Raw genomic sequence first — 21,731 nt, forward strand, 5'->3', positions numbered from 1 at the left:
TGGGACCACGGACGTCCAGGCCCAACGAGCCGGAGCACCACCCAGGAGCAGTCAATTCAGATGACGAGTCACGGGTCCACCCCCAAGAAGCAGGATCCTCACGAGCTCAGCAGAGGAGAGAGAGAGAGAGCACAGTGCAGGCACTTCAATGTAGACACGACAAGATTGCGTTTCATGTCCTCAAACAAATAAAAACCTAACTCTATGAGCACCTGTTGTAGTATGTGTAAGTTTTATGTGAATTACCCTTTAAGTGAAGAAATGGATGCAGCCCTCTCTGTGTGAGATGCAAAAAGGATGATGCGAACAGCAGAAAATGACAGAAACCTGTCTGGTATCAGTGAATCCTCACATGAAATACACACTGACAGGATAGCGGCAAAATTGGTTATAGCCCTGTAAGGTAAATCGATGTAGAAAATCATAACGTTCACGTTTCAATCAACCTGTCAAAGACACTATAAAAAGACAGAAATGTAAATCAATACTAAAATATAAATCAGTGGAGTTAATAATCACTTTCATGTTAATGTACCCATAAGGAATTATGATTAGTAAAGATAAAAAAAAAAACAAAATTTGGGAGAATAGTACTATGTGGCCTAACCCACTCACTGTTACCTGGCCGTTTACCTGACTCCAGGAGCCCACAGCATGTCCATCTCAACACACCCCAAGTCTGCACCTGATGTATAACAGGAAAGACAACCATGCACACTCACAAACAAACAAATTTGTGTAACCTGAGATAGAAATCGTGGAACCAACAAGTCTGGTAACCGGGATCCTCCACCTTCTACGTCTCGACTGGCGGAGGAGGAGGAGGAGAGGATCCGACTGGCCCCGGCTCAGTCGCCTGGGCAGCCGGTGCTTCATGACGCGGTGCCAAGGTCCGAGCCAGGCGTCCTTTAACATCACCGATCGATGTCTCCAGAAGTTTCAATTCAGCGAAGAAACGACGGTTTTGGAGAAAGAACATAGCCCAGATCAAGCAGATGTTTATGCCTATAATGAATATCACCACAGAGTCAGCGGAGGACCAGGAGTAAGACACTGGTCGAAACTGAAGGTCGGGATCCGACGACAGCTCACGCAGCACTCTGTTCACCACACCCACGCGAACCACGGTCGGACCGTTGAACGTAACCCAATCCACCGTCGCTGGGGAGAGAGCAAAAGATATGTTATCATAGAAAGGAGAGGACTCCACTTCAGACCTATGCTCACCAGGATCCAAGTAATATAGAGAGACCTCACCTACGTGGACCGTAGCACCACGTCTTCTTTCTTCTTATCTCTATAACATTTGGTTATTAATTTGTAAAAATTAATATTCCAGATTATTATGTAGAATGGTTCATCTTTCATAAAAGAGCCAACAACCATTACGCTACACAGGTCTGACTTACCCAACACATAAAAGCATAAAGTGTCTCAGCCTTTCTAATAAGAGATTAGTGTTAGCTTAATTATACATTCTTCAAAATTCAAACTAATATAATAATGTAAAACCCTCCTCTGCTTCATCACTCCCATATCAGAGAATCAGAGAGAATCAGAGAATTTTATTGCTAGCGCTCCAGCGAACCAGAGCATAGGAACTTGACTCCACAGAACAGCCTGACCAATATTACACACACACATATAGACAGGACAGATACAGGCAGACCATGAGAGCAGCCATAACGGCGCTCATTTCAATAGATGAAGAGGGGATTACATGAGGAGAGTTCGGGAAGGGAGAAAAAGGCATTAACAGAGTTACACTGGCAGGGTGTAGCCCTACTATGCAAAAAAACACCCAACATATAAGCACGAACGTCACAGTTCACAACATGAGACCCCCGGGGGGGACCCTGGTTTCCTCAGCGGGAGCAGCCTGTGTGGCGCTCGGCCAACTGAATCCACAGGTGGGAGGGAGGTCACGGGAAAGCACAGAGCACAGTGAGTGCCTCCATCTTGATGACCTCGATGCAGAGACCACAATCTGAAGGGGGGGGGGTTCACAGCATCTGTCTGCATTCCTTCCATCGTGGGGGTTTTTGCACACAACTCCAAGGCTGCTTATGGCGTCAGATTGGATAACAGAACTTTGTTTGGGTCAGGCAGAGATAATTTTCCTCTCTGCCTTAAAGTTTGTATTGATCATTCAAGTCCTCCAGTGAAGCCAATTCGGTGATTAAACATCTCCACACCGTCCGGTGACCCTCTCCGAGATGACATCCATTTTGCGCACTAACACCGGTAAAGCAGCTAAGACATTGTCCAGCTTGCGATTCACCTCGAGTAACGTCCCAGTCTGTGAGGTCTCCGCACGGACGGTGCCGTCAAAGGTTGCGGGTCGCCCTCCAATCACTCCCGTCATCCCAATTTTTCGGAAAACCAGATATCCTCCCACTCCAATCAGAAGAAATCCAGTGATCATCAGGCCAAATATCCACACATCTTCGACGTCCTCAATGGACAGCTGAGAGAGACAGATGATATTCCACTTCAAGCGCGAGCCCCCTCCTCCGTTCTCATCGTAGAAAAAATCGTATCGATCGCGTTGAATGACCAATTAATTAAATCCATTTCTGAAAAATAGTGATTTCCAGAGGAAATGCAGAGAAGCACTCTGTAGGAGACGGGACAAAAAGAGCCTTGGGAAAAAGATAAGGGAGCAAAGCAGAAGCGACTGTGCTCTGTGAGTGCCAGAGGAGAAAAAACATATACAGCATGATTTCTTTTTATTTACTGTCTTTGCTCCTGATTTTCTAATTATCAAGCTATTTTTGATTGTTTAGTGTCGGTTTAGCTTCCTGAATGATCTCCGTTTAATAAACAGATTTGTGCTACATGATCGATGAGCTAATGGCTAGTTTGAATGCAACCACTACCAAAGTGGATTGTTGTAGTTTTCCTCAAACTGAAGGGGTGTGCCCATTTCTTCACCGACAGAAGCAGAAGTTGTTTCTAGACAAAATGTGGAAGCAACACGTTAAATATTACGATGACAATTTACAAAAGGAACTAAAACTAGGTCAGCAACAAGAAAAAGATGTTTATTGTTACGCACTTGTTCCTGCAGCACCTATACAGGAGACGTTCTTCACAGCATCAGGACCGGTGAGGTATTGTTACTATGGGAGGAACAAAACAGAAGAAAACAGAAACCTTTGCTTTAAAAGTCTTGATAATGGAAGCCATCGGAAGGATTTAGGGTTATGATTATTGATGATACTGGAGCGTCTCACCTCTGATTGGATAACAGCAACGCGACTCTCCCACTGACTCCGTTTGTTCTGCAATGTTGATGATTTATCTCCACAAAACAAGTCTAAATGAGCTTTGGCATGTGGTGGAGTTGCTAATGCTAACAGTTAGCATACTAGCCATGACGTGCTTGCTTGGGAGCTAACAACAACAGCCTTCCTCGTCACAAACCAACATGGGTGAGTACATGAATGTGTGGCAGATGAGGTTTTTCTGACCTGAGCGTTTCCTCGTCTACTTACTTTCAACTGCTAAAGTAGGCGATGGGGGTAGAAGACATGTTTTCATGTTCAGCCTGCATGTGAAACTCAGTGGCTGATCGTATTTCAAAAATAAGTACAATGTTTCTAGGTGAACTTGCTCTGGAATTAACGTATTAGCATGTGAACTGCAAACCTGAGAAGATTTAAATGTGCTTCTGACTCATGAGCTTGTAATATTTTGCCTGGCACTCTGCATCGCTTTATGTGCATTACCTGATGTTTGGTGTGTATTTGCTGCCCTCTAGTGTATGTTTAGGATTATTTTTAAACAAAGAGCTAACAGATCCACATGGAGGGTCAGTCATGCAGGTGTTGTGTAAAGTCTAAATGCTGGGTAAAACATTTTTTTTATAAATAAGTGTTTCACTCAGAAAACAATCAAACATCTTAGATCAGACGTGAAACGTGTTTTCTGCTCTGGTTCAGTTCATAAGGGTTCAGAGCATAAATAAAAGAAATTAAACTGTCTTTAAATTCCACAAAATCACACTGGATACTCAGTGAGCTATGTTTTTATTTCTCAAACTGAAAAATATATTTTAAAGAATTTTGTAGGGAACTCTAGAAATAATGATGCTCTGTAGGAGTCACTAAAACATGTTTACCTGAACAGCTTTGCATGTTTTTAAAGGTTAAACCATGATTTTTATTGCTTTTATTTTAGATTTGAGGTCTACCTGCTTCCTAATTAGCTACACATTCTTATCTTCCATCTTCTATCTAATGTGAAGCTATTTTAATTATCTGTCCGAACTTTACCTCAATTTATGATGAAAAATATGAAAAAAAAATGCTTTTTTCACTTTTATTTTCCATTGCACAGTAATTTCTATCTACAGAGTTTCTAAACGTTTTGTGGCAGCAGATAAATTCATAAACATCCATGTGAAATTTGCATAAAACTGTACAAGAAAATCGGCTACAATGAGAAAATAAATACTGCAACCCACTGTAAAGGTAGACTCCAGAACAGAAAGGAAGCATGTGGCAAACAGACAGGACTCCCTCATGTTGTCCGAGTGTGTGGATTGTGTCAGGTAAGGATACAGATTATGCAACAAACCACTCAGAGATGAAAAAATATGGAAATAATAATAAAGACATTGACAAAAATAATTTAAGAGACAACACAATTGGGAAAAGTTAACATAAAGGCTTTTTGTTCCTGAAAACTTCCAATCTTCATCTCGAAGAAAGAAAACTGTTCAAACTTCCGACCAAACATCCAAGCTGCACACAGAACACAGGAGTAATTCTGTACTGAAACCAACGGACGTCTGATTTTTTTAGGGAACAACCAAACACACGAGAACATCTCGCTTTGATCATTAAGTCAGCTGTTGGTTGCTTTAATCACCATCATCTGTCAGACAATCAACTGGACACAAAAACAACCAGAACACAAACTACATCTGATGTAGATGAGCACAAACTCACCCAGTAAACAGACACACAAACACCCATCCGCACAAACACCGTGAAAATTTTAAAAAGTGGGTCAAAACCACTAACTTATTGACCACTGAAGACATTTGAGATGAACTGAAATAGTACTTTTTATGGTCAAAACAGCATTTTACTTTTCATTTCAGAAATCCTGATGAGGAGTGAAGGTAATGGAAATCCAAAATACACGCAACCCTCTTCCTGCAGCTGGCTGTGTGGAGCTAAACTGCTTCAGCGTTACCAGATCCCACCTGGTTCCTGGACTCCGGGCCTTGTGATAATGCAATGGGAAGGCTAAAGTAACTCTTTGGCGTCAGAAAAAATATGGCCTGTCTCCTCTTTTTTTTATGTTTCTTGTGCAACCCTAATGTTTTTACTTTCTAGCTGGTCAAAGATTGTCAAACTATTTACTTATATACAAATAAAGGTTTGACGGAGGAACAATGACGGTGAATGACTCTGATAACCAACCGAAGGGAGTGAATTCACACAGATCTTCCCTGAAAACACAAAGTAACTCAGTTATTGCACTCTAAATCCTCACATTTACAAAGAAGATGTAGTTTAGGTCAATACTAAAGTGTTGGAAATGCCTAAATTCCCTAAAATGTGGCAAATGTATTTAAAGGGATAGTACACACCTTCGGAGATGGAGTTCTGGGAAAACCGTAGGAACATTTAAGATCTCGTCTGTTTTAGACAGCTTGTTGAATGGCTTTGATGTGGAGGAATAGAGATTGGTTCTGACTGGATTGATGAGCTAGCGGCTAGTCTGAGTGAAGCCAGACCAAAGGGCTGGTTAAAGGAAGTTCCTGTGGAAAGTTTAACAGTCATCTCACCTGTTGTAGATATCTTTGAACAGCCTCAGTTTGGAGAAACAGATTAGTTCTAATCCAATGAGCAAACAACTAGTCACAAAGAGGCTTGAAAATAATTCCAATCTTAAATATTTCATTGTTGGTTTTGCAAACATTAACACAGAAATAATTTTCACATTTCAGGATTTTTCTGTCGAAAATGATAAAATTCCAGCATGCTAGCTGCGCTGCTAATTTTCTGTGCAATGACCGCTTAATTCTATGTTAAGAACCATGGAATCTGAAATGTTTTAAAAATGCATAAAATGTCTTAGATTAGAGCCATTTTAAGAGATTATCTTTTTCTTTGCACTGGTGGCTGTTCTAATGACTGAATGAAATAGATTTTGACCTATCCACAGAAATATGCTAATGGTGTTATTAAATGGAAGGTTTGCACGCATAAATGACAGCTATAGCTGCAGTATTCCCTGCCTTCTTAAAAACAGACAACAAATTTGATTCTTGGGATGTTTTGTTTACTGCACAAATAATCTGAAAGCTCATTAACCCACTCAGAACTAATCTCCAATTCCCCAAACTGACGTTATTCAAAAGGCAATCTACCACAGGTAATAGATTACTTTCTTGTAACTTTTCCACAGAACTAATATCGACCAAAATTCACAGATTTGATTAACTGCAACACATTTGTGACATCAGAAAGTTGAAAGCATAAGGAAAAGGAGATTTGATGTTGCCGTATCAATGCCCTCCTTAAGGTTTCCAGCCCTTTTCATTAGAAGAAATGAATTTGTTTCGTCAGACGAGACATTAAGCCCCTAGAAACTCCATTTTCACAACTTTAGAAAAATAATCTTTCCAATGATACAGAGAAAAACAACAATAAACAACAGAAAGACAAAGGGACACACACATTCTTTCTACCTTACACACACAAACACACTCTGTTGGGAACGACATGAACACCTCAGAAACAGAGGAGAGTTTAAAGTTTGAGTGAGATGATGAAATATCCAGTGAGCGTCCTTCTGGAGTGTTTGAAGCTCGAGTCACCGGTGCCTCCCTCGTCTTCACCCTCTCCCTCCATCTTTCTGATACTTTGTCCTTTTCTTTCATACTTGTCACTCAAGGACAAAAGTCTACAAATAAATACAGCATTGCACACACACACACACACACACACACACACACACACACACACATATATATATATATATATATATATATGTATTATACATATATATACATATGTATTATACATATATATACATATATATATATATATATATATATATATACAGTATACACACACACACACACACACACACATACATATATATATATATATATATGTGTGTGTGTGTGTGTACATATATATATATATATATATATATATATATATATATATATATATATATATATATATATATATATATATATATATATACTGATTCAGGTAAATCATTGTCTATCATAACAATTCTTCGTCACTTCATTAGATATTCTCAGCCATATTAGTTTGAATATTGGCCATAAAGGTACAGAGTGGTGACTTTAAAGGATATTTTGGCAAAAATGAGAATGAGGAATCTCCGGGTGCTCGGGCCAATCTGCTACCACGGAGGCTGAACAGAAACAGACATGAACATTAAAAAAAGAATGACAAAAAAATAAAACATTTCTTCTCTCTGAGGATGTCCATCCACCCCTCAGTTCCACTCTCAGGCTGAGGTAAAAACAGTATTCGACATTGTGCTGGGGAAGAAAATCCCAAGTGTGACAGTGAGGACGGCTTGGAGGGACATCTGGATGAACAGACGGATGGATGGGAGTCACATTGAGTCCAGATGAGCCGATGGAAGGTCAATCAAATCAGTCTCCAGAGCTCTAACGGCCTCCGCCTCAGTCAATTCTCAGAACTGGTACCATTTTTTGTCTTTACACTTCAGCATCATCTACAAACGGAGAAGGTGGAGGTGAGAGGGTTGTTTATTATAACACAGCTAATTAGTTTGTTAATCGAGTCACCACCGAGAGAATCCCTGCAGCTCTATACTGCCCTCTAGTGGACAGAGACTGTCAGTAAGTAATATGTTGCGATCATTATGTTCGTTTTCCCTTTTTTATTTGATAAAGGTTTAAATTATGGATTACTGTAAGAGCACCATACTGTAGCTGTAAACATCACTAAAGTAGCATTTTCCCTTCTGACTACAATTTTATCCTTCATTGTGTTTGATGTTATTATTAATAATGAATCATTAGCAACATTTTAAATCAAAAAGAAAATTGATGAAGGAGAACAAAACGTCTTGTTCAACACATTTTTCTCCAGAACGTTTTAAATATTCTCTTACATCGTGGGCGTGTTTGGAGAAAGAGTCAGCACTGGCCATCATGGCAGCCGTTCTCTCCTCCAGTTCTCCCAGCTTCTGTCCTCTTTCATCCAACGCTATCCGAGCACGAGCCAGCTCTCCCACCACTCCTGATGCAGCCCCCTTCATCCCTTCGATACCGCCAGGGCCAGGAATGTGCTGGGCCAGACTCCGGGACGCTTTTCCAGCTGCTAGCTCACCAACTGAGCGATACAGAAAACACATGGTCACACCCGTAGGGCACAACTAACTAAACTAAAACTGATCTCACAAGCAACTCCAGCATACATAGCTCCTCTCTGTCCAGCGACTGAGCTCCTCCTCCAAACAGGCCTTTGAAGAAGCCTCTGTTGGGTGCTTCTGGTGTCTCCACTGGAGTAAAAAGTTCACCCAGCATCTCCTGAAACATCAACACATGCTTCTGTATCACTAAGCAGGTCCATTAGATCTGCAGCAGCTCTGTCGTGCACATGTGAGGCGTGTCACAGGATAACTCACCTGTAAGTTTTCACATGTCTCCTGACTGTACGTGATCCTCTGGATCTCAGTAGGGGAGCACAGGTACATGGCCTGGCCCAAGTTGGTGAAGCAGAACGTCCTGGCTATTCGCATGTCCGTCAAAGGTAGGTAGTTGACATCCATGAGCGGTCTCAGTCCCGGCACACTGGGTGGACAGGAGGCACAGAACGGAGGATTTAGTTATTGACTGAGAAGCTGGGCTTTCAGGTTTTAATCGTGATGAACGATTCCCCCAAACATGCTACATCTTCTAATCTTCCACAGCTCTGAGAACAGATCTCAGGGTAGACAAACACGTCCATGTTCACACAGAAATGCACACTGACAAGGAGACAGCTGGACAGCTTTGCTTTGTCAGACACCCGTATGGATACATGATCTGTCACTGCTGGGAAATAAGGATTGATGAGGACAAACACACTAATACAGCCTCTTTCAATTATACCGCGTCACACACTGCAGGAAAATCAACCTGCTGTGCGCGCACGCGCGTGTGTGTGTGTGCGTGTGTGCGTGTGTGTGTGTGCGTGTGTGTGTGTGTGCCTGCCTCACTGCCAACAAAATCACAACCCGCTAGAGAATTGGGTTTGAGTTTTGGTGGCAAATGGTTGGTTTAGGTTCAGATTCACTTTTACCATCTCACCTGTGAAACAGCAAAAAGAGGACCACCACATCAACTTGACCCTTAAAACGAAATGTTTATATTCTGTGTTTTTGATTTTTAAGTTAGGCAAAAGGGAACACAGTCATAAACTATTTGTCCCAATTTGGTAGAAAATGAGTAAAATATCTTGCTCAGTTTTAAATACAGAATCTTAATGCCTCAAAAAAAAACACAGAAAATTATGCATTTTGTATTCAATAAAAGACGTTTTTCATTTCTGTTTCTCACTGATAGAGTTACCTGCTATACAACTGTGGATTTCCTACAGTAATTTGCAAAATTACTTAAATGTTTCAAATCATTTAAAAGTTTTCTAGTGGATTTGTTGTGAATAGCAGGGGCCTCATTTATAAAGCTAGCTTACACACAAAACGGGGTCGGAAAACTGCGTAAGCAACTTTCCACGCAAACTTTGGGATTTATGAAAGAAAACTTAGTGGAAAAATGTGCGCAACTTTAAGTTAACTAAGGACCTGGCTTACACACATGTTGAACATGGAGAGCACCTGCAGTGCTGCTGCTGAGAATGTCATGTCATGCGTCTGTGACAGTGTGTGTGTGTGTGTGTCCTGTCACTGTGACCCGATTGACCATGCGCCCTGGCTACTTGGACAAGGAAGATCTCCGTTTGGCTGACTGATTAGCATGCGTGACTTTCACCTGGGAGTCTGGGGATCAAATCTTGATCAGATAATTTTTTTATATCCGCCACAGATCACTCTGAAGAACTCAACATTGACGGCTTCAGCAACGCTGTGCCACTCCGTGAACTCTCACAGAACCAGAAGGGTTTTAAAAAGTGCTGCATTATTTTCATGGTAACCAATGGTGACAGCATAAAAATCCAGAATCAATTTTAAAATTAAACAAATCAATAATACTTTTAGAATCCTTCAACTTTGGCATTGTTTCAGTAAAAAAAAAGGATAAAAAATAAATAAACGAAGCAAGATGGAATTTGTCATGTTTTTGTTTCTCAGATTTGAATCGACACCAAATGATTTGTTTTAAATTCTAAAGGTTAAACAACTTAACAGGTGTGTGTGTGTGTGTGTGTGTGTGTGTGTGTGTGTGTGTGTGTGTGTGTGTGTGTGTGTGTGTCTATATAAGTATGTTTTTCCACTCGCAAAAGAAAAATTTAGATTGAGGGCCATTGAGAAAACAACGATGGCCTAAGCCCAAGTAGCCACCTGTAAACCCCGCCCCTGTCTTAAAGAGCAAGTCACCCCCAAATCTACTTTCTTTGCTGATAAACTATATAAATGAGTGTCTAATCGTGCTGCAGACACATGTATTCAATAATACTGAAAAGCAATGTCACACTGATGTCTCAAGATTTCCAGCCACATTTGCATTTACTAAAATCGATTAGCTATGGCAGCTAACCTGAATCAGGTTGACGCCAAAAGTTAATCCATAGTAAATATTCATCCACGGAAGTTTTTACATCACCGCTTTTATTTCTGACCCTAAACCGTTTCTTACCTGAGGGTCATTATGTGGCCGTTGGCACAAAAGCAAGCCACGCACACGCCTGGGTTCATCTGCACGATGTCAGCCCGTAGAATGAAGGAGGTCTCTGTGATGCTGTGCTTATAGATGCAGGTCTGGGAGGGGAGGGAAATGACTTTGGCCTGTTTCTCAGAGCACACCACAGCGAACTGGCTCTCGTTGAAGTCCTGGGTGGTGGAGGGCGACACGGAGACGGGTCGACGCTTGCGGACCTTTTCTCTCTCTTCATCCGCTGTGACGTTGGGTTCGAACCATGGTTCAAATGCAGATGTCAGCAGGATGCCTGTGGAGTCCAGGAAAGCCATCCGCATGATACTCCCTTTCAGCCGCACCAACACACCTGGCAATGGAACAAAACATTTTATATTTATTCCAACTTTGCACAGAGATATTTATTTCTTCAGCTGCCCCTCAGCCTATTTCTACTACTTCCTCCACACACACCTGTTGGTGAAATAATAACCGGCTGCAGTTGCCGCTGCTCCCCAGCTGGTGGCAACGTGAGAGCCAAGACCAGCAAAGTTCCCAGGGAGGTGCCCACATAAAGGCAGGGTGTCAAGGTGCTATCTCCCTTCCGGGCGAACCCCTCACAGAAGTGGAAGGAGCTGACTGCTTCCCGCGCTTCCTTGTCGATGCTGGTGACGCTGGAGGAGCGCGAGCGGCTAAAAGAGTTGTCCCGGTGGTCTAATGGGTTAGCACCCCGTGGCGGGCACACGGACAGGAGGACAATAGGAGGAAAACAAAGAGAGGTAAAGCACCTGGGAAGCACAGAATTAAAAAAACACATAAAAATAAATAGAAAAACTAAGATTTTGTTTTTGGATTAATAAAGTTGTCCACTGGAGTAAAAATGCATATATTGTCTGGACTTGAATGTCTTGGCACCGGAACTTTACTTCAACCTTTCTGTTACTTTAAAAGAAAGTTTTGCACATCTACAAAAAGAAACATCCTAAAATTCAAAGAATTGATACGAAAGAAAAGAAGAAAAATCAGAAAGAACACAGATTAGAAACAGAAAGCTGCAAAAGTTACAGGAAGCTTAAACTCTTCTTTCCACCACAGCCGTCAGCAGCACGTTACTGCAGCAGCACGTCTTGCTCGCGTAAGCTGCTGCTTGGCCCTTCCCACGAGACGCGAAGCAGCAGGGGAGCAGCTGTCACCGACAGAGCACGAAGTCACACGAGTGACTTCGTCAGTAAACACAACAAGAACAAGCAGGAGAAAACTACAACATGGTTTGTGTTTTATCTTCTGTCCATTTTATAATCGCCAATACGGACCTGAAAAACAAAGGAGACCGCTAGCTAGGTGATAACTTCTCACGGGGCCGCACAGTTAGTAACTTTTTAAAAAATAAAGCAACCGGAAGGAAGTACGTTTCTTTATTCTGAAAATCTCGGGAGCTTCGCTCCGTTTCCGCGTCCAATTTCCTGTCTTTCCTTCCCCCAAAATGTCGAACTTGACCCGTTTCAGAGGCGTCACGCATAGAAAATAGAACCGGCGCGTAAAGGCCGCGACATGCTGCTCCTGAGACGCGGCCGACTCGCGCTGCTGACGGCTGCTGACGGCTCCAGTGGAAAAGGTTCTGTTGACCACAGCGGTTCCTATCAGCAGCTATGACGTGCTGCTGACGGCTCTGGTGGACAGAAGGGGTTAGAGTGAGGGGTGTGTGCAAAGATTAGCTTAGCACCACTGACCTCTTTCAAAACACCCACTAAAGACCATACGCATCCTATTCAATTCTATTCAAAAATACTTTATTAATCCCAGTGGGAAATTGATCCATCCATCCATTTTCATCCGCTTATCCGGAGTCGGGTCGCGGGGCAGTAGCCTAAGCAGAGAGGCCCAGACTTCCCTCTCCCCAGCCACTTGGGCCAGCTCCTCCGGGGGAATCCCAAGGCGTTCCATGGCCAGGTGAGAGACATAGTCCCTCCACCGTGTCCTGGGTCTACCTTTAGGTCTCCTCCCGGTTGGACGTGCCCGGAAAACCTCACCAGGGAGGCATCCAGGAGGCATCCTGACCAGATGCCCGAGCCACCTCAACTGGCTCCTCTCGATGTGGAGGAGCAGCGGGTCTACTCCGAGTCTCTCCCGAATGACCAAGCTTCTCACCCTATCTCTAAGGGAGAGCCCAGTCACTCTTCGGAGAAAACAAATTTCTGCAGCTTGTATCCGCGATCTCGTTCTTTCGGTCACTACCCAAAGCTCATGACCATAGGTGAGGGTAGGAACGTAGATCGACCGGTAAATCGAGAGCTTCGCCTTCTGACTCAGCTCTCTCTTCACCACGACAGACAGGTACAACGCCCTCATCACTGCAGACGCAGCACCAATCTGCCTATCGATCTCACGCTCCAGTGTTCCCTCACTCGTGAACAAGACCCCGAGATACTTAAACTCCTCCACTTGGGGCAGGACCTCATCCCTGACCCGGAGAAGGCATTCTACCCCTTTCTGAATCAAGACTATGGTCTCGGATTTAGAGGATCTGATTCTCATCCCAGCTGCTTCACACTCGGCTGCGAACCTCTCCAGCGAAAGCTGAAGATCACGTTCTGATGAAGCCAACAGGACCACATCATCTGCAAAAAGCAGAGACCTGATCCTCTGGCCACCAAAACGGATGCCCTCCACACCTTGGCTGCGCCTAGAAATCCTGTCCATAAAGTTTATGAACAGAATCGGTGACAAAGGGCAGCCTTGGTGGAGTCCAACTCTCACTGGGAACGAGCCCGACTTACTGCCGGCAACGCGGACCAAGCTCTGACACCGGTCATACAAGGACCTAACAGCCCGTATCAGAGGGCCTGGTACCCCATACTCCCGGAGTACCCCCCACAGGGCCCCCCGAGGGGCGTGGTCAAACGCCTTCTCCAAATCCACAAAGCACATGTCGACTGGTTGGGCAAATTGCCACGCATACTCCAGGATCCCCCTAAGGGTATAGAGCTGGTCCAGTGTTCCACGGCCAGGACGAAAACCACATTGCTCCTCCTGAATCTGAGGTTCTACATACACAGGTCTAAACTTTTTTCAAGTGGGAATTTATATCAAACTGGACTTTGAATCAGCTCAGTAAAGTTCAGATCTCAAATCAGATCAGTGCTACTTTCAACTCATGCAGACTCAGAAGAACATTTGCACAGCTTGCCAATTTTGAGACTAAAAGCCAGATGAAATTGGACCAATGGCATGTGGTGAGGTCCAGTCAGAGAAGTAAAAAAAAACAAACGCCATTTTTTCCCCTTTTAAATAAACTGTTTGGAGACACGAAGTCAAGGCTTACCCAAGTCTGGCTTTAGCTCAGTAGGCAAGCTTAATTTCCGTGACATCTTTGCTGGAAAAAAGAGAACATCCCTCTTTACAAACACACGTCTAAGCTAACAGACGGCACCATGCAAAGCCAAGTAGCCAGCACTGGACAAGGACTGTGCACAGAGCTAAAACTTTTGGGGTAAACAGCAGAAAGGGATTGGTCGTTTTGGACCCGAGGAACCAAAATGCTTTACAGAACAGAGAGGCAACCCTGCAGGTGTTGGCATGCTGCAACAGGCAAAACACAAAATGTCATATATGGGTTGCAGAACAGTTTTAAAAACTAAAGATGACTGGTGAGACAGACCAAAACTGCACAGCCACTTAGGTCCTTCATGCCAAAAGAGCATGCAGCAAGAACAAAGACTTTAGGTAACACCAGATATGGAAGAAGACAGTGACATCAAGAAAAGATGGTTAAAGTAGGCTCCAGTAATTGTAACCCCTGTTAAATAGCACTTTTCTGCATTATGAAAAAAGGATCCCAGAGATCATTTATCTGTCTGCAGGAGAAAGAAGACACAATACAAACAGACTTATCATGAACTCTGTACAATACATCCTCTACTGAGAAGTTTAGCTAAGGCAGCAGTTTGCATCAGTTCTGTATAACAGAAATGTTTGGCATAAGGAAAAAGTGATAGTAAATCAAATCACTACATTGAAAATGAACCAAAACTTTATTTTATGGCACAAGCTGGATTAAAAGCACATTTAGTTCAAGATCCATGAGTCTAATATGAATATTCATCACCATATGACTCATTCAGCATCTGGAGCTTACTGTCAGCCAGCCCCAACCTTTTTTTTTAATGCATTTATGTTAAATATCCTGCATATGGTTTCCATGCTAGTCAAAGAAACTGTCAATTACTTTCTACTGTTGGTTGGCTTCTAATGCGGAAAGATAAACACAACTTCTGCACTGTTTTATATTACTGATAACTTTAATCACCTAAAAGCAGAATTTAAAGGTGCAATAAATCAGAATAAAGTCCGGTGGTCAAACGTAGGTACTGCAGTACATGTATCAAAACAAGTGTGCACTCTCAGCCACTCCCTCACTCGCCTTTGTGAGTTTTGTTGCCAGTTACAAATTGCTGCAAGAAGATTCTAGATCAATTGGGGAAGGGTGTGTGTGTGGGGGGGACGCCACTGTTTTAGATGACAAGTGAAAATGAGTCATACACAGTAAGTTGATAAGTGGATAAATACATTTCTCTGTATGAGAGTTGTTGGTAATTTAAAAAAATTAGTTTGCGCCAACTATTTGCTTCTAATTCACTGTTAGCATTGTTTGCACAATATTAGCTTCAAGCCCTCTTTACCCGATTCTACAGTAAAACAAAAAGATGCCGTGGCTTCTTGGGGTACATAAATAACTTTTGGGCTGCTTCTTTTAAGGTCTTCTATTCCGTCCACAATGCCACTGCTCTTTGCCGGCCGGTGTTTGGTAGCGTTGCAGACTGGAACCAGGAAGTATGGAGGCAGGAAAAATTGTAAACAATGACAACATACCTATTTAGCGTTTTAAAAAAGAGGAAAAACTGGAAAGGAAATTTGTTTGACAGTAAACTTCCTTCCAACATTATTGAGCTGTTAGATATTTCTGTGTTTATTTCAAGGTAAATTTTTTTACTTATTGCACCTTTAACAAGATTGCCTGGCTAGTCAAGCCTTGTGACAAGAGTTTATTTCTGTTCTTGGTCAACACAGAGGAGGAGGTGCATGAAGACATATTTAGACAGATGAGTTGCCTTGTGGCTTTAAACCATTTTACAGACGATCAGGACACAAAAAACAATATCTGACATATGTGCTACATACATGTAGCATGCAGTTTGTGTAGCAGACAGCTAAGGATTCTAAAGGCAGCTGCAATCCCACCTTCCTCCCAGGTTAGCCTCTGCTCCAGCAACTTGTTTTTTTTCTATGCATGTTTATTTTGTCCTTAAACATCAAGTAAGAGCATGCTGTGGTTTTAAATAATAAACAACTTCAATTTATTACACAGGAAACCAAAAGAAAGAGGAACAAAGGCTAACCTTGAGTTACATAAAACTTTAGCTCATTATTTAAGATCCTTGCACTGTGGCTGTTGTGGTGACAGACACAAAGGACAGGGACAGTTTCTTCACCACAAAAAGGGGAAAAGCAAACAGGGGCACCAAATATGGACCACATCTGTCTCCATCAGAGCCTCATGGACATTTTGGGCCAATCTTACCTCCTCTACCACCTCCATTGTAGAACTGTTGAAGATTGCTGTGTGACAACAACACTTTTGGAAGTGTCAGGGGGAGGAGGAGTAAAGTACAGTAAATGTACAGTTAGAAACACCTTTTTTTTCTTTTTTACTACATAAAAACCGATACCTTTTTTCTTAATGAAGCTAAAATATTGATGTTCTTGATACGTGCAAGAGAAATGGTAAATGGTGTTGTGATGCAGCATATTTCTGCTTAACATATTAGATCAAAGTCAATCAAACCAGATGACAGTTGATATTTGCAGCCGCAAACGAAACGCTGCAGGTAATTAAACCTTTTCTGTGTTTTAAAAAGAACTGAAAGATGGAATTTGAAACTAAACACAGCAAGAACACACCAAAGAGGCAGCAAGCACACTTGGAGATCTGATTTCTATCTGACCTTTTTAAAATGTTTCTTTTGTTTCTATCTGACCTTTTTAAAATGTTTCTTTTGTTTTTAGCAATGCTCATGACAAGTTACCCATACCAAGATGAATCTGTTTTCAAGCACTTTAAAGTCCAACATCAGCTGTTATTACTTCTATAAAAGGTAAACAAATGAGATTAAATTATTTGGTACAATAGGTATGGGACGTATTCAGGCCCCCGTCAATGCTTCACTCTGTTATATTGCAGCCATTTGGTAAAAAATGATTAAATTCATGTTTTCCTCATTCATGCACACACAGCACCCCATATTGTCAGAAAAACACAGAATTCTAGAAATGTATGTAGATTTATTTAAAAATAAGAAGCATCACATGGTCCTAAGTATTCAGACCCTTTGCTGTGACACTCATATTTAAGTCAGGTGCTTTCCATTTCTTCTGATCATCCTTGAGATGGTCCTACACCTTCATTGGAGTCCAGCTGTGTTTGATTACACTGATTGGACTTGATTAGGAAAACTACACCTGTCTATATAAGGCCTTACAGCTCAGAATGCATGTCAGAGCAAATGAGAATCATGAGGTCAAAGGAACTGCCGGAAGAGCTCAGAGACAGAACTGTGGCAAGGCACAGATCTGGAAGACGTTTGGGACGACCAGAACCCTTCCTAGAGCAGGCCGTCTGGCCAAATTGAGCTACTGGGGGAGAAGAGCCTTGGTAAGAGAGGTAAAGAAGAACCCAAAGATCAGTGTGGCTGAGCTCCAGAGATGCAGTCAGGACATGGAAGAAAGTTGTAGAAGGATGAGACCAAGATTGAACTTTTTGGCCTGAATTCTAAGCAGTATGTGTGGAGAAAACCAAGCACTGCTCATCACTTGTCCAATACAGTCCCCACAGTGAAGCATGGTGGTGGCAGCATCATGTTCTTCAGCTGCAGCGACAGGACGACTGGCTGCGTTCGAGGGAACAATGAATGTGGCCAAATACAGAGCTATCCTGGACAACAACCTTCTCCAGAGTGCTCAGGACCTCAGACTGGACCGAAGGTTTTACTTCCAACATGACAATGACCCTAAGCCAAAAATCTTAAACCCCCTGACCAGGGAGCCACGACCCAGGCAGACCAAGGCACCGCACTCCACACCAGGTGTGGAAGGGGAGGGGAGACGAAGATCTATATCATCAAAAAAAGTCCCAGGAGAAGGGGGGAGTCAAAGGCCCCACCTGACATACACAGTCATACACAAACACAGTCACACACTCCCTCCCTCATGCTCACACACACACATACAACCAAAGACTTACAAAAATGCATGCCGGACACCCACTCATGCTCCCCATACACACCCTATTCACTCTGGTCCCGGTACTGCTGCACATGGGGTACAACCATCACCGGGTACCAGAGTTCGACCCTTTCTGCTGGGGTGCTGATGAGGAGGCTCCCCCGCCCAGTGCCGAGCACAGCAACCCACCACCCCAGACCCCAACCAGACGACCAGATCTGCCTCCTAGCCTCCAGCCCCAGGAAGCCAAGTGACAACAGAGGTGTGCTGAGACCCTAGTCTCCCTCCGCCTGCTCCAATATAGTGTTAGTGAGTGTTGATGAGGTGTATTCCATGGCTGTGGTGAGCGGGCATCGTCTGGCCTATGCCAGCTGATGCCACCACACCACCCCACTTGCACCCACAGCCCTCTGTGTCTAAGTGCAGTTTAAAATTGGAAGTGGGCACCGGCACTAGGGATGAGGCTGAGAAATCCCCCTGACAAGTGCCGTTGAATGTGCTCACTCCCAAGGCCCTAAGTGTGTGTTTGCGTGGAATGTCGTTGGTGGAAGTGTTTAAGGTGCAGATAAAATTGGGGGGCAGGCTGCCACAGGAATGCAGAAATGGGGTCCATACCCGCACCCCCTGACTTGTCCACCCCCAAGGTCCTATGTGTATGTTTGTGTGATGATGTGAGGGAGCAGGAGGAGAGAAATGTGTGGGGATGGGGAGGAATGGCTGGTTGGGCTTAGCCCTCCAGGGAGCCAGCTCCCCTACTGGCCCCAATAGGCACCTCTGTTGTCAAAATGCCACCCAGGGCATGGAGACCCCAGCCCATCTTGCCAGGGCCCAAAGCAGCAGCATCACAGAGCCTCACTGAGCCCGAGGGCACCAACCCACCCCCACCCCAGCAGAATATCTATGCCCATCCCTGCATTTGCACAGCTTCCGGATTATAAAAGACATATGACATCCAGGTAAGGTTGGGTCCTCCCCCTCCTGGACTTCCCCCTCCCCTGTGATGGGACAGCAGAGTCTACCTGAGGCCCCTGAACCCGAGTCAGGCACTGCTGCATGTTTCTGCCTTCTCCCTGGCAGCATACATTTTTATTTAATTTAAGATTTTCGGCATCTGCCTGACCAATCCCAGTAGCTGCCTGGTGGGGTCTGGGTCCCTGGGCTCTGCTGGGTCCCCGGTTGGGGTGGTCGCCCCTGGGTCCCGGGCTTGGCCGGCTAGGGGGTGGGAGGCTGTGGGCAGGCCTGTGGGCTTGCCGCCGATATCTCCCGGGACTCTGTCGGCTGTTGGTTGTGGCCCCCCGGGGCAATCCTCTGTTCCTCTCGAGGGGGGCGGGGGCCTTTCTGGTTGCAGTCTCCTTGGGGTTCCTGTGTTATGGGGCAGCGTCTGGATCTCTGGGACTTGGAGCTCCCTCCGTCTCCTAAACATCTTTGGGGGGCAGATCTGTGGCTCCTCACACTCTCTGTTGGACGCTCCTATAGAGAAGCCTTACATAAACAAGCGCGTGTACACACACAGGTGCTCACATGGTGCTCTCATAAGTATGGGCTTGGGCACGTTCAACACATGTCTTAAGGCTGTCGTTGGCACTTAATGCACTGTGATTTATTATCTTGTGATTGTTCAGTTAAACAACGTTGATTATATATTTCTTCATCAAGTTGAAGCAGTGATAGCTTGATCTTGTAGTATTGTTGTTGTGTCCCATTATTTTTTTGTTTTCTGTTTTTTTTCTTCTCTTACTGCAGGTCTAGAAGCAGATCCTTGTTCATTGTTTATTTTTGTGGATCCCCCCCCCCCCCCCCCCCCCCCCCCACACACACACCTTTTGTCTCTTCCTTTCTCTTTCACCTCTGTCTCCGTGTCTGGTCGGAATTAAAAAGCATTCAAATACAATAACAATAAAGTTTTAAGTAAATAAAAAAAAGACAATGACCCTAAGCACACAGCTAAAACAACGAAGGGGCGGCTTCACGGCAACTCTGTGACTGGGTCAGAGCCCTGACTTAAACCCAGCTGAGCATCTCTGGAGAGACCTAAAAATGGCTGTCCACCAACGTTCCCCATCCAACCTGACAGAACTGAAGAGGATCTGCAAGGAGGAATGGCAGAGGATCCCCAAATCCAGGCTTAAGAAACTTGTTGCATCTTTACCAAGAAGACTCGTGGCTGTATTAGCTCAAAAGGGTGCTTCTACTAAATAATGAACAACGGGTCTGAACACTTAGGACCATGCAATTTTTTATTTTTTATAAATCTGATTCATTTCTAAAATGTCTGTGTTTCTCTGTTGATATGGGGTGCTGTGTTTACACGAATGGGGGAAAAATGAATTTTATTATTGTCTTTATTCATATAGCATATTACAGCAAATAGCTCCAATATAACAAAAGTGAAAAATGGGCCGGGTCTGAACACTGTATAATCTATTCTATTTACTTTTATTTGGAGATTTCCATAGAAAGCAGCTTAATATGATGCAGCTTTGGGAGAGACTGGTTTGAACATGATGTTCCCAAACCCACAAACTGAAAAAAAGACAGAATCTAAATAATCTGTTACTCCATGATCTTAGGAAGGAACTAAATGCATTAGACTTTTGACTACTCAGAAACCTAATGATGCTAATTAAGAGTGTTACATGATCAGAATTTCCTTTATAGCTACACTGAATTGTGCCACATATTAAAAGTATTTATAGCCTTTTATCTGGTTTTCCAGAATGAAGATGAATATTATTTATTACAGTCTATTAAAAATTGGAAAAGTATTAAAGGAAAATGTGTTGAAATAGAAAAACCTCTTAGTGGATTTCTAAAGACTGAGGCATTGGTATGTGTGGAATCAAGGCTATCTTAATAATCATTTGCTCTTTGGGCTGCATGTGTGTGTGTAGTACACAGCCTTTGTAAGACCTTCCTTAAATAACGTAATAAATTCAAACATTTAAGGACACTTTACCTGAAGTAGGAGACTTGCAGCGGTCTTCTGAGGTGGTTGAGCCTTCGTTGATATCACACAGACCTGCATAGGACACCACAAGATGTAACTTGAATGTAAAAGAAAATGGTGTGTGTGTGTGTGTGTGTGTGTGTGTGTGTGTGTGTGTGTGTGTGTGTGTGTGTGTGCGCGTGTGTGCGTGTGTGTGTGTGTGTGTGTGTGTGTGTGTGTGTGTGTGTGTGTGTAAGACGTTTTCCCGTGAGGCATTAAGTCCCTTGGCAGAGAAACCCACTGAGACTGCTGATTACACCTCACATCCGCCAAGTCCCGACACGAGCCAGCCCACTGCTCACAAGTCAGTGACATTAATTGTCTTTTATGTATTTACACACGTGTATACTTGAGTTTTATGGGATAAGTGGGCATAATTGTGCATGAGCCATCATCGTATTAAGATGCAATCTCTCAGCATCTGCACATGTATTAAAAATTGGATAAAAACGTATGGCTGGTGCACTATGACTGTGTAGCGTTGTCGTGTAGGTGTGCTGCTGCTTTTTAACACATGGTGGCAGTGTGTTCACGCTCACATGGCTCCATCAGCTCAGTGATGCTGCATTATCTGTGTGTCTGAGGAGAAGAGGCAGAAAATAGCAGAGTGGAAGGCTGAAAAGCTAAGAAAGACTGATATTA

At 43.4% G+C, this 21,731-nt stretch overlaps 1 protein-coding gene across 3 annotated transcripts in view; it reads right to left on the reverse strand.

Annotated features, from left to right (window-relative positions):
* Positions 1-7,563: 7,563 nt before the first annotated feature.
* The window catches only part of stxbp5a (syntaxin binding protein 5a (tomosyn)), a 136,011-nt gene continuing 121,843 nt past the window's right edge, over positions 7,564-21,731 (reverse strand). The window contains exons 19-27 of one of the 3 annotated variants that reach the window (XM_070542813.1): positions 21,060-21,122; positions 16,404-16,457; positions 14,148-14,198; positions 11,300-11,581; positions 10,829-11,195; positions 8,659-8,824; positions 8,449-8,560; positions 8,143-8,363; positions 7,564-7,740 (exon numbers count right to left, since the gene is read on the reverse strand). In XM_070542813.1, coding sequence (XP_070398914.1) covers positions 7,699-7,740; positions 8,143-8,363; positions 8,449-8,560; positions 8,659-8,824; positions 10,829-11,195; positions 11,300-11,581; positions 14,148-14,198; positions 16,404-16,457; positions 21,060-21,122 — 1,358 coding nt within the window. In that variant the 3' untranslated portion in view covers positions 7,564-7,698. The remainder of the gene's footprint in view (positions 7,741-8,142; positions 8,364-8,448; positions 8,561-8,658; positions 8,825-10,828; positions 11,196-11,299; positions 11,582-14,147; positions 14,199-16,403; positions 16,458-21,059; positions 21,123-21,731) is intronic. The other 2 variants (XM_070542816.1, XM_054747924.2) reach the window with 2 other exon arrangements.

This window comes from Nothobranchius furzeri, chromosome 2, assembly GCF_043380555.1.
Source record: "Nothobranchius furzeri strain GRZ-AD chromosome 2, NfurGRZ-RIMD1, whole genome shotgun sequence".
In the NCBI taxonomy this organism is placed as follows: domain Eukaryota; kingdom Metazoa; phylum Chordata; class Actinopteri; order Cyprinodontiformes; family Nothobranchiidae; genus Nothobranchius; species Nothobranchius furzeri.